This window comes from Microchirus variegatus (genome assembly GCF_963457635.1).
Source record: "Microchirus variegatus genome assembly, chromosome: 1".
Classification (NCBI taxonomy): domain Eukaryota; kingdom Metazoa; phylum Chordata; class Actinopteri; order Pleuronectiformes; family Soleidae; genus Microchirus; species Microchirus variegatus.
Genome location: NC_139802.1, coordinates 45,718,124 through 45,733,654, shown reverse-complemented (window position 1 = coordinate 45,733,654; position 15,531 = coordinate 45,718,124). Strand labels below are relative to the sequence as shown.

General features: G+C 40.6%; 3 protein-coding genes across 3 annotated transcripts; 1 reads left to right on the top strand and 2 right to left on the bottom strand.

Moving 5' to 3' along the window:
• Positions 1 to 698: 698 nt before the first annotated feature.
• On the bottom strand, positions 699 to 5,305 carry dnajc25 (DnaJ (Hsp40) homolog, subfamily C, member 25). The gene is made up of 5 exons (XM_083891322.1): positions 4,923 to 5,305; positions 3,896 to 4,048; positions 2,577 to 2,947; positions 1,316 to 1,415; positions 699 to 1,210 (listed from the first exon to the last, which is right to left on the bottom strand). Exons 1-5 carry the CDS (start codon positions 5,289 to 5,291, stop codon positions 1,088 to 1,090), a joined length of 1,116 nt encoding a protein of 371 aa, XP_083747448.1. The 5' UTR covers positions 5,292 to 5,305; the 3' UTR covers positions 699 to 1,087.
• Positions 5,306 to 7,267: 1,962 nt separating this feature from the next.
• Positions 7,268 to 11,329, bottom strand: LOC310944414 (GTPase IMAP family member 8-like; the record flags this gene model as incomplete). The annotated part of the gene is made up of 4 exons (XM_083910194.1): positions 7,268 to 8,317; positions 9,463 to 9,537; positions 9,792 to 9,832; positions 10,704 to 11,329. 4 exons carry the CDS (start codon positions 11,327 to 11,329, stop codon positions 7,671 to 7,673), a joined length of 1,389 nt encoding a protein of 462 aa, XP_083766320.1. The 3' UTR covers positions 7,268 to 7,670.
• A 1,775-nt stretch (positions 11,330 to 13,104) lies between these two features.
• LOC310924409 (GTPase IMAP family member 7-like) lies at positions 13,105 to 15,115 on the top strand. Its single transcript, XM_083886133.1, has one exon. The coding sequence runs from the start codon at positions 13,510 to 13,512 to the stop codon at positions 14,371 to 14,373; it is 864 nt and encodes a 287-aa protein (XP_083742259.1). The 5' UTR covers positions 13,105 to 13,509; the 3' UTR covers positions 14,374 to 15,115.
• The last annotated feature ends 416 nt before the right edge of the window (positions 15,116 to 15,531 follow it).

Genomic DNA, 15,531 nt, shown 5'->3' with positions numbered 1-15,531 from the left:
ATAGTACAACATTTTAGTCAAATTTTGGACCAAAATTTTTTTCCCAATTTTTTTTGAAAACGACATACTGCTGCCTCGTGTGGTCACTTTGTGTCACTGAGGTTCATCTGAACGAAGGATTTTAAATGCTGAATTGACAAAATCAGACATTGTAACTTAGTGATGGAGGCAGCAGTGGATCAACAACTCCTGTGAATCACTGGTTTACTCTATGGGCTTTGGTGTGAGGAGAGTGAGTGGTTATAAACTTCAGTTTCAAGGAAAAAAATGTTTTTAAACTAATTAAATCTACGTCAGTTTAAGTCTACAACGTCTTAAGAACATGTTCAAATATCAACTTAATTTTTTCCTTGGACAAAATCCAAGTCACTTTTGAATTAGTTTTTTCAAATTCAAAAACTTTCAAGGACTTCAAGGACCAGTGGGAACCCTGAAGAGGGGACATTTACTTAAATATCAACTGAAATTCTTTCTTGCACAAAACGTCTATTTAGGGATGATTTTCAAAAACTTTTCAAGGATCTCAAGGACCCTTGGTAACTCTGTAGTCGGTGCTGATGATGTCACGTGACGTCAGTTTTGTCCACAGAGACGATTTAAAAAATGTCTTTAAAAGTTTAAAGCACTGATTTAATGTAAACACATGGTTTTCATTCACTCATTCATTCATTCATTCAGAGAAAGAACCAAACGTGTCATTGTTCTTAAAAAAATACTCTGGCCCTGGTTTATTTATTCATCACAAGTTGAACATTGTATTTCACACACGTCACCGACGCCGTGCAGCAGCAGCGTGAGGAGGAGGAGGAGGAGCCAAAGGAGGAAGGGGGAGGGGCCAAAAACTCCCAACACCAAAAGTCGTCCTTCTGTGTTTTCAGCAGCCGAGAAAACGAAAGAAAAAAACGCTGGAGACGTCGACAGAGAAAGTGTAAAATAATAATAATATTAATAATATAAAAGTCTTATTTTCTCAGTTTCTGGTTTATTCCACAGCTGACGTGTGTGTGTGTGTGTGTGTGTGCAGGCGTCGTTGTCCGTGCTCGTGGGCACTGAGGCAGGCAAAGTGTACGTCGTCAGGTCGGTTGGCTCAGTCGTCGAAGAACGTGAGTCGACCCGGTCCCTCGTTCTTCATCCAGCGCCGGTACCTCTTCATCCTCGGGTCGGTGGCCATCTTGACCTTCATCTCCTCCTCCTGCTCCTTCCTGTACGGCTGCGCACACACACACACACACACACACAGTTATAAATCCTTTTATTACTTTAATTCACATTAAATTAAACACACATTTTTGTAGCCGAGAAAATGAAGTCAAACCTCGTAGTTTTCTCTCATCCACAGCCGTTTCTCCAGGAAAGTCTGTCGCATGTTTGCCTCCAGGCTGTCGAACTGAGACTGAGACATCTTCATGTTTCTCCTGAGAGTTCAGACACGAGGTAAGAGAGCGATGAGACGGTGTGTCGCCATGACAACAACAATAACGACGACAACAACAACAACAACAACAATTTATGACAGAAGTCAGTGTTCAAAACCAATATCTGTGCTCAGAACACACCAAACCTCATAGTAATACTGGACGACATAGTATAGTATGATGTCTTTGTCAAATTTGGACCAACATTTTTCTTTCCAAAAAATTTGAAATTTTGAACAACATAGTATAATTTGACGTTTTTATCAACTTTTTGGTCAAATTTTTTCCAAAATTTTCATCATTTTTTTTCAACTTTCTTCAAAATTTTCAAAAAAAATAAATATTTTTTTTTTCTTCAACATTTTTCATAAAAAAAAAGTTTTTTTGGACAACATATAGTACAACATTTTAGTCAAATTTTGGACCAAAATTTTTTCCCCAATATTTTTTGAAAATGACATACTGCTGCCTCGTGTGGTCACTTTGTGTCACTGAGGTTAATCTGAACAAAGGATTTTAAATGCTGAATTGACAAAATCAGACATTGTAACTTAGTGATGGAGGCAGCAGTGGATCAACAACTCCTGTGAACTCCTGTGTGCCGTGATGTTAAAATCACTGATTTTATCTACGGGCTTTGGTGTGAGAAGAGTGAGTGGTTTACAAACTTCCGTTTCAAGGGAAAAAAACATTTTAAACTAATTCTCTTTAGTCTTTATTTCACTGTTAGACAGACTTTTCCTTGTGTAAACTGAAGTTTGTAAACCACTCACTCTCCCACACCAAAGCCCATAGAGAAAACCAGTGATTTTAACATCACAGCACACAGGAGTTCACAGGAAGTTGTTGATCCACTGCTGCCTCCATCACTAACTTACAATGACTGATTTTAGTGACTTCGGCTTTTAAAATCCTCCGTTCAGATTTACTGCAGTGACACAAAGTGACCACACGAGGCAGCAGTAGACCAGCAGCTCCTGTGTCCCTGTGAGCTAAAATCACTGGTTTTCTCTACGGGCTTTGGTGTGGGAGAGTGAGTGGTTTTACAAACTTCAGATAAAGACGTGAACATGTTCTTAAAGACGTCGTAGACTTAACCTGACGTAGGTTTTATTGTTATTTAAAACCTGAACTACGCCGTGACGTCCACGTTGAACTGACCTGATGATGTAGAGTTTCTCCTCCTCTCCGTACTCCTCTCTGCAGATGGTGAAGCGGTAAAACCAGGAGGCGTACCAGGCCACGTAGGTGGTCAGGTAGTAAGGGAAGAGCACGATCTGACAGAGCAGGATGTCGGACAGGTTGGGCTTCTGGTAGCCTCCCTTGATGTCGATCTTGGTCTTGATGATGTCGCGGATCACCTCCTCCTCCTGCTCCCGGATCTCCTCCTTGGAGCGCCGGTTCTTGCCCTTCTCCTTGGTGCGGTTGAGGAGGCCCTGCTGCTTGGCGATCTCCGTGGCCTGGATGCGGTACTTGGGCACCGTCACCAGGTAGTTGATGGCCTCCTTGTAGCTGCTGTGCCAGCTGTAATACTGCAGGAGAGGAGGCGCAGAGGAGGAGGAGGAGGAGGTTACAAAAAAGAGCTATACACTGTTGCTATGGCCACATTGATGTATGTACGTATGATGTTTTCGTCAATTTTTTTTGAAATTTTGGACTGACATAATATAGTATGACATTTTTGTAAAATTTTGCACCAAATTATTATTTTTTTTTATTTGAAATTTTGGACGACATAGTATAGTATGACGTTTTTGTCAAATTTTTTCCCAAATTTTTTTACATTTTGGACGACATAATATAGTATGACGTTTTTGTCAAATTTTGGACCCAAATTTTTTTTTCAAAAATGTTTTTAAATTTTGGACGACATAATATAGTATGAGGTTTTTGTCAAATTTTGGACCCAAATTTTTTTTTCAAAAATGTTTTTAAATTTTGGACGACATAATATAGTATGAGGTTTTTGTCAAATTTTGGACCCAAATTTTTTTTTCAAAAATGTTTTTAAATTTTGGACGACATAATATAGTATGATGTTTTTGTCAAATTTTGGACCAACATTTTTCTTTTTGAAATTTTGGACATAGTACAGTATGATGTTTATGAAAAATTTTGGACCAATTTTTTTTTGAAATTTTGGACGACATACTATAGTATAACGTTTTTGTCAAATGTTAGACCAACATTTTTTTTTTTTAATTTGAAATTTTGGACGACATAGTATAGTATGATGTTTATGTAAAATTTTGGACCAAAATTTGTTTCCAAATTTTTTAGAAATTTTGGACGACATACAATAGTATAACGTCAAATTTTGGACCAAAACATTTTTTTTTAAATTTTGGACGACATACTATAGTCTGATGTTTTTGTCAAATTCTGTCTAACAATAAAGACGTGAACATGTTCTTAAAGACGTCGTAGACTTAAACTGGTGAAGACGGCGTTTTATAAATCCACTTTCTTTTCGGTCGTACCTGGAATATGGAGATGGCACAGATGGTGATGAGGATGACGACGCGGACGTCCACTTTAGGCGTGAGCCGTCTGCGGTAGTAGGTGTAGTAGTGCTGGTAATACTCCTCAGGATGGTCCAGCATGTAGTCGTAATCCCGCCGAGCGTCTTCATCCTACACACACACACACACACAATCTGTTACTGGAAATGAAATTATCTCAATATTTAAAAATTACTTTACTAGCTAAAACACGCACTGTTACAGGACACAAATGCAAATAGTGCCTATTATATATATATATATATATTATTTTTTAACAATTTCTTTATTGGATTTCATTTTAATATAAATCATTAAATTTTCAACAGTTTAAACTTTAAAGATGTCTCCAGAATGCACTGAAATCACGTCAATCATGTTGAATTGTGGCACTTCAAAATAAAGTTAGTTAAACGGCATTTTCACTCACAACAAAATATTTTAACGACTTAAAATTGAATTCACTACAATTAGAGTACTTTAAAAAAAAATCACAATATTTTTTACATAATTTTTCAGTAACTTAAATATGAATATTTTCTGGTTTATTTGCTCCTTAAAACAAATAATAATAAAAAACAACAGTTAAAACGCCAAACTGACATTTTCTGACACTTTCAGACCAAAACAATAAAAGATAAATCTTCTATAATTATGATACCAGTAAGTTATTTCATCATAAATGACTTAAATACATATCTTAAGTATATAATAATAATAAAGATTTAAATTAAAAATGACTTTCAGACCAAAACAACTAATCGATAAGTATTAAATCTTCTATAATTGTGACATTTCTTGTTCTATGTTAGATACCAGTAAGTTATTTCAGCATAAATGACTTAAATACATATAAGTATATAATAATACTAAAGATTTCATGTAAAACGGTGAATATTCTCGGGTTATAACAGTCGTTCCTGTCACAGTTTCCATCAGGACGATAATAAACGTGGCACCAGGTAAAAGTTAAACTTCCCTCTCTCAGCGACACTTTTAAACCCACCTTTAACGTCTCGTACGCGGTCGCGATGAGCAGGAAGCGGTCGTGCGCCGACTCCTTGGTCTCCTCCTCCATTCCCGGCTCTCGCTGCCTGAACCGGTCCGGGTGGTACCGGCGGGCCAGCTGCCGGTAAGCCCTGGCGATCTCCGCCTTGGAGGCCTCCCGGTCGACGCCGAGCACGTCGTAGCAGACCTCGGTGCCGCAGTACAGGCCCTCCACCAGCGCCGTGACCGTCGGCAGCGAGGACACCGACAGGAGAAGCACCGCGAGCCGCCACCAAGGCCCCGCTGCCCGCGGACCCACGAGGAACCAGCCTCCGCCGCCGCCGCCGCCGCCGCCGCCGCCGCGGCTCCGCTCCGTGGACGCAGCCATGTCTGTCCGCTGCCAGCTCCGGAGCTGCCTGCCTACGTCATCAGGGCGCGACGTGACGGTAAGATGACGCGGCATTAAAGCTCGTATGGTGGCCGTGATACAGGGCCGTTTATAGCGTTTTAGCGATCTTAAACTATTTAAATATGTGTTTTTTCATACATTTTAAAGACTTTTAAGAACCAGAGATGTGAGTAAATTAGACACATTTGAGTTTAAAGTCTTTGGCCCTGTACCAATACCTCACCTAACCCTACATTTTGCGCGTTAACGTGTAGCTAGGAGCAATCAACCCTCAAAATGTAGCTAGCTCTGATGCGCGCTTAAAAAGAAGTGGAAGATGAAATTACCCATGATGCTTTGCGAATTCAGCGAGCGTTTTAGCGATTTTAAACTCTTTAAATCAGTGTTTTTCAAACGTTTTAAAGACTTTTAAGAACCAGAGATGTGAGTAAATTAGACACATTTGAGTTTAAAGTCTTAGACCCTGTCCCAATACCTCCCCTAACCCTACATTTTGCGTGTTCACGTGTAGCTAGGAGCTAGGAGCTAGGAGCAATCAACCCTCAAAATGTAGCTAGCTCTGATGCGGGCTTAAAAAGAAGTGGAAGATGAAATTACCCATGATGCTTTGCGAATTCAGCGAGCCGGCTGATATTTTTCAACAAAGATTGGCGGCCACATCTGCCGAGGAACATTTTCGTTGTTATATACAATATATTTTTTGCAAATTTGTTTGATATACATCCAGAGGAGCCGTTGAGCTTTGACCACTAATGTCAGAAAATAAGTGACCAATTATGAAAGCAGCTAGCTAACTAGCTAGCTAGCGGCTATTTGCCGAGTGCTTCGAGAGCATTTGCCCGTCATGTAGAGCTACGTGACGTGCAAACGCTCTCGAAGCACTCGGCAAATAGCCGTTAGCTTCCTCTGCTACATCTGGGTAGTTTTGTCAGTGTTTTGGATGTGTGTAGCGGCGTTCACTTGAACACGAATACCCCGGACTTGTCAGATTTCAATCACATTCGTGATATAGCGTTTACGAGGACGGAGAAAAACAAACAGCTGGCATTTTTCCCGAATGAAAATAGTAGCATTCTCCACCGGTAGAATTGTCAACATGTGACGCAGGTTAGCACGTTCATTACGTTCACTATGCTAATTTGCATGTAGTGGTGTCCCAATACCGCTTCCCTCAATGAGGGGAATTTATGAGAGCATATATCTCTCGAAGCACTCGCCAAATAGCCGCTAGCTAGCTAGTTAGCTAGCTGCTTTCATAAATCATCAGTTATTTAGTGTTCAAAGCTCAACGGCCCTCTGGATGTATATCAAACCTACATATTCCAGCACAATTCAGCATTGTAACGTGCTTATTTGCGAAAATATATTACAACGAAAATGTTCCTCGGCAGATGTGGCCGCCATCTTTGTTGGAAAATATCAGTCGGCTCGCTGAATTCGCAAAGCATCATGGGTAATTTCATCTTCCACTTCGTTTTAAGCCCGCATCGGAGCTAGCTAAATTTTGAGGGTTGATATAAGAGGAAAATCGCATTTCCCCTTGTTACTCCCTACAAGAGAACGCGCAAAATTTAGGTTTCGGGCAAAAATTTAATGTTAGGGGAGGAATTGGGACGGGCCCTTTATCTTCAAGTCTGACGTTATTCTGGCAAGAATCAAGCAAGTGAAGCTGAAGACGGTTTCCCAGATATTCCACGTTTAACCGATGCTAAAATAAGACGCTAATAAGACATTTTAAACCGCTATGGTTTTATCAGTGACAGACTTCCGACTCTGATACACAAACAAACAACGTATTTGTAAACAAAACGTATATTTATTAGTCATTTTCACACACAAAAAAAAACTTTACAAGACCAAAGAAACATCACAACAAGGTTTTGAATAATCTTTGACTTTGTGTCGTCGTCGATGACGTAGCGACAGGAATCTGCGTTTTTTGGTTCAGTTTACGAATCAAAATACAAAATATCCCAGAATTCCCTGAGAAGTTGATGTTCACTGTCTGCAACATTCAAATATGCATCAGTGACAAATCACGGCAACTGATTTTACATGAAAATGATAAACAATAAATATAAATATTAAAATATGCATACACTGTACGGCGGTGAAAGCTGTATATCTCAAAAACGCTGATGAAGCGTAGCCGTTAGCCGCAGAGGTTTGTGGTTGTGAAAAATTGTTGTTTTTTGACGTCACAATTCAAAAACAAACACATCGGGACGGAAACAAACCACTGACGGTTGGAAAAGGGTTTATCGGCACTATTTTTGGTGGGAAAAATCCTGGAATTCCCGCCCAGTTTTAGTGTGAAATAGGCCTTTTGCTTGTCGCTTCGACGAGGAACCTCGTTTTTTACAACAGAGAACACGTGGTGTCCAAGTCCTCGCTGTATTTCTTGGTGAACTTTGGGAACAACGTGGCGGAGTTTGGGATTTTCTTGATGAGCTCGATGACCTGCCTCGGGTCCCTGGACCTGTTGTTGAACACGTGAGAGCGGCAGCTGCACATGTCGACGATGTGCTTGAGGGCCGGGTTGGAGTGGATGTACGGCGCCACGTGGTTCCCCTTCAGGTCGTCGCCGTGGGTGAGCAGCACGATCATGCTGTCCCTGATGTTCCAGCCGATCTGCTCCTCCAGCCTCTCCAGGATCCCCTGCTCTCCGTCGGTGAAGCGACCCACCTGGATCACCAGTAAGAACACGCACTGACCCGGCACGCAGTACTGCCTACAGTCGTCTAGGTGCGCCTCGGGGTTCTTCAGCTCCTCGTGAAAGAAGTCCGGAGTGTCGACCAGCCTCACGGGCATCCCGAACGGCTTGATGATGTCTCTGAACTCGCAGCGGATGGTCACCGGCACGGAGCTCGCCTCCGAGCGGAATAGCTCCACCTCGGACTTCCCGGCGGCTAGCATGGTGTTCCCGGACGCACTTTTCCCCGTCCCGGTTAGTCCGAGTAGAATTACGTGAAATGTTCTGAACGTCTTTGCACTCCTGGGTTTTTCTGGAAGACACGTAGAAAGTTTGTCAGTGTCGTAATTTTATGAGAATAAAGTCGTAATATAATGAGAATAAAGTTGTAATTTAATGAGAATAAAGTCGTAATTTAATAAGAATAAAGCCGTAATTTTATCAAAATAAAGTTGTAATTTTATGAGAATAATGTCGCAATTTAATGAGAATAAAGTCTTAATTTCATAAGAACAAAGTATAAAGTCGTAATTTTATGAGAATAAAGTTGTAATTTAATAAGAATGAAGTCGTAATTTTATAAAAATAAAGTTGTAATTTTATGAGAATAAAGTCGTAATTTAATGAGAATAAAGTCGTAATTTTATGATGATAGAGTCGTAATTTTAAGAGAATAAATCATAATTTAATAAGAATAAAGTCGTAATTTAATGAGAATAAAGTTGTAATTTAATGAGAATAAAGTCGTAATTTTATAAAAAATAAAATGGTAATTTTATACAAAATAAAATGGTAATTTTATAAAAAATAAAATTCTAATTTTATGACAATAAAGTCGTAATTTTATGAGAATAAAGTTGTAATATTAGGAGAAAAAAGTCATAATTTAATAAGAATAACGTTGTAATTTAATGAGAATGAAGTCGTAATTTTATAAAAAATAAAGTTGTAATATTGGGAGAAAAAAGTCCTTATTTTATAAAAAAAATAAAGTTGTAATTTAATGAGAATAAAGATGTTATTTAATGAGAATAAAGTTGTAGTTTGTCAGTGTTTTTGACCGATAATAATCTTGTGGTGTTCCACAGGGAAGCCTCCTGGGCCCATTTCTATTTTAAATTGAACAGAACAAAGTGATCTGCCGTACGTCGTCAAAACGGCCAACGTTTGCCGACGACTGTAGTAATTAAATTAATCTGCCCGTAATCTGTCTGTGGATTAAAAACCAGTCAAACAGGTCACGCTGTTTCACAGAAATGTTTGGCATTTGTTTTTCCTTCTCCGGTTATGAAACATTTGCACGGAGAGATTTGACTCACAAACGTGTTTTTGAACGGGGATACGGTGAAAAACGGTTTTAAATCTGAGCTGTGAACTGTTTTTAATTATGAAGACATTTTAAAAATGAACCACTTCATTTCTTATGTGTTTCTTTATGTGCAGTTTCCCAGAACATACCATTGTGATGTCCCTGCTGCGCTGCAGCCGCGTTGTTGGTACGTTCCACTGTGGACAGACCGGCCGAGGAAGTCGCTGCCAAGAAACAACAACACAGCATTTCTTCAGGTACTTTCCCGTCATTGCTTTCATTCACAGATTACAGTTTCCTCATTGTTCGTCATAATCGCTCTGGGTTTCATGTCAAAGAAAAACCACACATCTGCCAAAGAGCTTGTGTTTCAGCAGCGTTTGTCAAATATAGTAAAGAGACGGATTAGGATTACATTTTCTGGGAATGTAGATTATGTCCTCAGTAAGGAAATATTTTTAAAAAAAGGCAGACTTACCCGTCATATTACCCACAGTTTCATACGTCGGGGACAATGATCTGCAACAGTGATCACAATTATTGTATGAATGTTTAAATAAAACAACACTTTTTTCAGATAAATAACAAATAATGATTATTATAATAATTATTTTTCATTGAAAATTTGAAATTAAGCAAAGTTGTCATTTTGAGAATAAAGTCGTAATTTAATGACAAAGTCATGATTTAATAAGAGTAAAGTAATTTAATAAGAGTAAAGTAATTTAATAAGAATAAAGTCTGGTTTTATGAGAATAAAGTTGTAATTTAATAAGAATAAAGTTGTAATTTAATAAGAATAAAGTTGTAATTTAATAAGAATAAAGTTGTAATTTAATAAGAGTAAAGTAATTTAATAAGAATAAAGTTGTAATTTAATAAGAGTAAAGTAATTTAATAAGAATAAAGTCTGGTTTTATGAGAATAAAATTGTAATTTAATAAGAGTAAAGTAATTTAATAAGAATAAAGTCTGGTTTTATGAGAATAAAATTGTAATTTAATAAGAATAAAGTTGTAATTTAATGAGAATAAAGTTGTAATTTAATAAGAATAAAGTTGTAATTTAATAAGAATAAAGTCGTAATTTAATAAGAATAAAGTTGTAATTTAATGAGAATAAAGTCGTAATTTTTGAGAATAAAGTCGTAATTTAATAAGAATAAAGTTGTAATTTAATGAGAATAAAGTCGTAATTTTTGAGAATAAAGTCGTAATTTAATGAGAATAAAGTCGTAATTTTTGAGAATAAAGTCGTAATTTTTAAGTATAAAGTCGTAATTTTTTTAGAATAAAGACGTCATTTTATGAGAATAAAGTCGTAATTTTTGACAATAAAGTCGTAATATGAGGAGACAAAAGTCGTAGCGTAGCGATGGTTGTGCTCGTACTCGTTTTTCTCCAGCCTCATCTTCTCGAAGCCCTTCTTTTTGCGGACCACCACGTCTTCGCTGTAATGTTTGTAGTCGAACAGGAAGGGGCGTCGCCGCGGACACCACTTCCTGCACTCGTTGGCCAGATTTTCGTTGGCGATGACGAGCGTGACCTGGAAGCGCTCCCTCAGGCGACCGAGCCTCTGGTACGACTCGATGTCGGGCAGCATGACCACCAGGTGAGCCGTGACCTTCTGTCCGAACAGCGCCTGGAGTTTGGTGATCTGAGACACGATCTTTTCCTCCGTGGTGTTTTCCGAGTCGATCGCCAGGATGAAGAGGTTCGGTCCCGGGTGAGAAACGGCCATGAAGTCGATCATCTGCTGGTCCTCTTTCTCCCAGTCTTCTCTGAAGAAGTCCGGCGTGTTGACGACGGTGAACGAGTGGCTCTCTCCCGTCACCAGGACGTTGTCTGTTGACGAAAAGTAGTTCTCCTTGTTGAGGAGGACGTTTCCGATGGTGTTCTTCAGCTGCATTCTCTTTCCGATCAGAGCGATGGACAACTTGTCAGGGTACGCTGCTGAAACAGAGACGGTAGGTCGTGACTCGGAGAGCGAGGGTTTAACGAAAGTTAGCGAAAACATTGCGAAAACATCGCAACGGACGTACGTGTGTTTTGACAAAGACTGAGTGAAGTTCCGCTCATTTTTGATGGTGGTTAATGTGCAGAAAAACTCTTGAAATTTGCCACAGAGCTCGGGTCGGTGATAATTTGCGATAGTTGCATGGGGCACAAACTCGTTCGTAGCCCCGCGGCTCTATAGCGCCCCCCAGCAGTCGGGTCGTTGAATTGGGAATTTGGTGAATTTGTCGGACTTACTCTAAAGTTTCTTGAGGAATTTTTGACGTGAGAGTAAGTGGCCAAAATTGTGTTGAATGCTAAATTTTAAGTCGTAATTTAATGAGAATTAAGTTGTAATTTAATGAGAATAAAGTTGTAATTTAATGAGAATAAAGTCGGAATTTTTGAGAAAAAAAATACGCAATAAGCTAAATGAAAAAAAAAGAAACAATAAAATAATACAATAATCAAGTCGACAATATAGTTGCATAGAGCACAAACTCGTTAGTAGCCCCAGCGCTCTATAGCGCCCCCCAGAAGTTGGGTCGTGGTCAGACAAGTTATTGGATTGGGAATTTGGTGAATTTGTCGGACTTATTCTAAAGTTTCTTGACGGATTTTGGGGATTTTTTGACGTGAGAGAAAGTGGCCAAAATTGTGTTAAATGCTAAATTTTAAGTCGTAATTTAATGAGAATAAAGTTGAACAAAGTTGTAATTTAATGAGAATAAAGTCGGAATTTTTGAGAATAAAGTCGGAAATTATGAGAAAAAAAATACGCAATAAGCTAAATGAAAAAAAAAGAAACAATAAAATAATACAATAATCAAGTAGACGATCTAGTTGCATAGAGCACAAACTCGTTAGTAGCCCCAGGGCTCTATAGCGCCCCCCAGAAGTCGGGTCGTGATCAGACAAAAGTCGTTGGATTGGGAATTTGGTGAATTTGTCGGACTTATTCTAAAGTTTCTTGACGGATTTTGGGGATTTTTTGACGTGAGAGAAAGTGGCCAAAATTGGGTTAAATGCAAAATTTTTGGATTTTGTTCTGTTGTCCTAGCACGTTTGAGCTAACCGCGTCAATTAGTTGGTTAAAAGAGCCGATCAAACTTTGAACTGTGACGTGTGTTTACAAATTTCACAAATTCAACCGGATTTTTATGAAATGATTAGTAGTTTTTACTCATGTGTGTTTATATAGTTGATGAACATTTTATATATAAATATTTTTCATCAGATTGTCTAAAGGTTGTGCTGTAACAAAAATTGAAATGAAGATTTAAGACGCTCTATATTGCACATATATATGTTTTAACATAGTAATGGGTAAAAAAAAGCCACTTAAACGCTCTGTTCTCTAAGGGTTAACTGCAGCGCCACCATCTATTCCTACTCAGAGTTATTTGACCTGAGGCGAGGAGAAGCACAGTGACTCTCTCTGCTCATTTGATTCTTATTTTAATGATTATACTGTGTGTTTTATTGTACATTATGTGTTATGTAAAGCACTTTACATGGGTACCACACATTGAGGTTTAGAACGGACGACAATCCCAGAATGTGATACAAAAATAAGAAGCAGCGAAACTACAAATGTGTGGAATTTCAAGTGTAATCTGAACCCTCTGTACATTATATAAGATCATTTTCTTCATTTGTGACGTTAATTCAGTTTAGTTTATTGTCTTTTCCGAGCGGTCGAACAACAACCAGGAGTTACAGTGCAGTCGCACACCCCTGCTGCACATTGTGTAACCGTGGCACAAGAGAAATTCACTCAGAAATGAAGAAAAACGCAAGAGAAGAACAAAAAAAACAATCACCTTTGTCTTCAAAAAGACTTGTTTTAGCAAAAAAAAAACCAAATATTTTTAGACTTACGTGGCGGAGTTCTGTTGGAGCTCATTTTTGCTTCTCGGGCAGAGATCGTGCAACAGGTCGGTCGGCGCAACCGGAGCGTTTTGCTTCAGTTTCTCGGCTCAGTTTCGACTCAGGTATTTCAAACAGGCCGACACTCCCTGTGGGCGGAGCGACGGAAAACACAAAACCGCTTGCGAGCCTCGTCGGCGCTCACACGGCGAGCTGTCGAACTCGGAGGAAGATGGGCGTCCGCTTCTCCATCCCTGACGGTAAAGTCTCAACTCAACTTTCAACCTTTTTAAATGAGCTATGTTTACCTTTGGGGGAATTCTTTAAGAGTGCATGTTGTGCGTGTTTGCAGGTCCGACCCTGAGGATCGTGATGATCGGGAAAACCGGAGTTGGGAAAAGTGCGGTCGGCAACACCATCATCGGCAGGAAGGTGTTCCGTTCTCTGCCGAGCGCACAGTCGGTCACGGAGAGCTGCGAGAAAGAGCGCGCCAGGTGCAACCGGAAGATCCACGTGGTCGACACGCCGGGGATCCTGGACACGTCCAAGAGCGCCGAGAGCATCCGGCGCGAGATAGCCAAGTGCATCCAGGTGTCCACGCCGGGGCCGCACGTCTTCCTGCTGGTGCTGCAGATCGGCCGCTTCACCAAGGAGGAGGAGCGCTGCGTGGAGGCCCTGGAGAAGATCTTCGGCTCGGCGGCGTCGCGCTACATGATCGTCCTGTTCACGCGCGGCGACGAGCTGCGCGGCCGCACCATCCAGGAGTACGTGCAGACGGGCCACCCCAAGCTCCGCGAGGTCATCAACAAGTGCGGCAACCGCTACCACGTGTTCAACAACAAGCAGGAGAGGCGAAACCGGACTCAGGTGGTGGCGCTGCTCAAGAAGATCGACGACATGGTGGCGGCCAACGGCGGCGGCTACTTCACGGACGAGATGTACAAGGAGGCGGCGCGGACGCTGCAGCAGCACGGCGTGCAGCAGGAGAAGGCGGCGGACGAGCCGCTGTACGACTTCTCCTTCATGTCCGACCTCCTGCAGAGGGTCGTCCTCTTTCAGGCCATCCTGGCCGCCGCCGGTCAGGGAACCGGCGTCGGCGGCGGCGGCGGTCAGGAGTACAGCAACAACCCCGTCCCCGCGTACCAGTACAACCTGCCGCCGACCAGCTCGTACTTCAACACCGCGCCCGGAGTGTGACGGTTTCCCCCCGTGTCTGACTTTTTCTTGGGTCTTATCTGATCGCGACGTGACTCGTTTTTCTTTTTTTGGGTGGGACCTCAGAAATGTTCACAGTAGCTGCAGGAAAAACTGCGACCGGTTGTTCAAAAACGCTCGTCCGGTGTAGCATGTTTCGTGCCGCGCAGGGATGAAGACGTCGGTACTTTCCTTCCAACATTCTTCAGTGTGTCGGTAAACTCTGGTCCGACCGGTTCTTCGTCTGACGCCAACCCCTCTGTCTGTCAATCAAGTCGCGTAACATTTGAGCAGATGTGACCGAGGGTGAATTCCAATTCCTTGCTTTAACCCTCAATCTCAAAAATGTGCTCTCCCTCTAGTCCAAGTGCTGTCCCGATTCTCAGAAAAATGAAGTTGAGGGTCGAGTTTAAGGGCTGTATCGCCCTCAATATTGAGATTTTTTCCGAGACCACCCTTGGGAGCAAGGGCTACCCAGAATGCATTGCGTGTTTTCGCATAACAAAGATGGCGCCGAAAGCAGTATTTTCTTTGTTAATAGAGATATAAAAATGATGAAAACCATTGTATTATCTTAGTTTAGGCCCATATTATGGATTACTGACGTCATTGTTGCGTAACATTTATTTTTATTTTACGATCTTTTGTTAATAGTCGGCCGGTTCGGACAAGCTAGTATCATCTTATAACTAACTGACAACCTAAAAACTTGACTGACAAACGGATCGTAAGAAATAATCGTGACGTAAATGTGTTCTTCTTCTTCTTCTTTTTTGGAGTTGACAGACTGGACGCAGCTTTGGCGTTATTCTGCCCCCTACAGTCTGAAGACGTATCTGCATTTAAGGGGTGTCCCATTTCTAAGTGACAAAATAACCCTCAACACTTGGTTTTGAGGCCAGTTAAGATTAAGGGTTGAGCTCGAGGGTTAAGATAGGAATTGGAATTGGCCCCAACTGTTTTTTATGAGATTATTTAACTTAAGCTGCAACTTAACAATAAAATAATACAATAATCAAGTAGACGATCTAGTTGCATAGGTTGCACAAACTCGTTCGTAGCCCCAGGGCTCTATTTTGATTTTCTTCCGATTTGAACCAAACTTGGTGCGCTTGTTGCTCTCATCGTTCCAAACAAGATTCTGTGTATTTCAATTAGCTC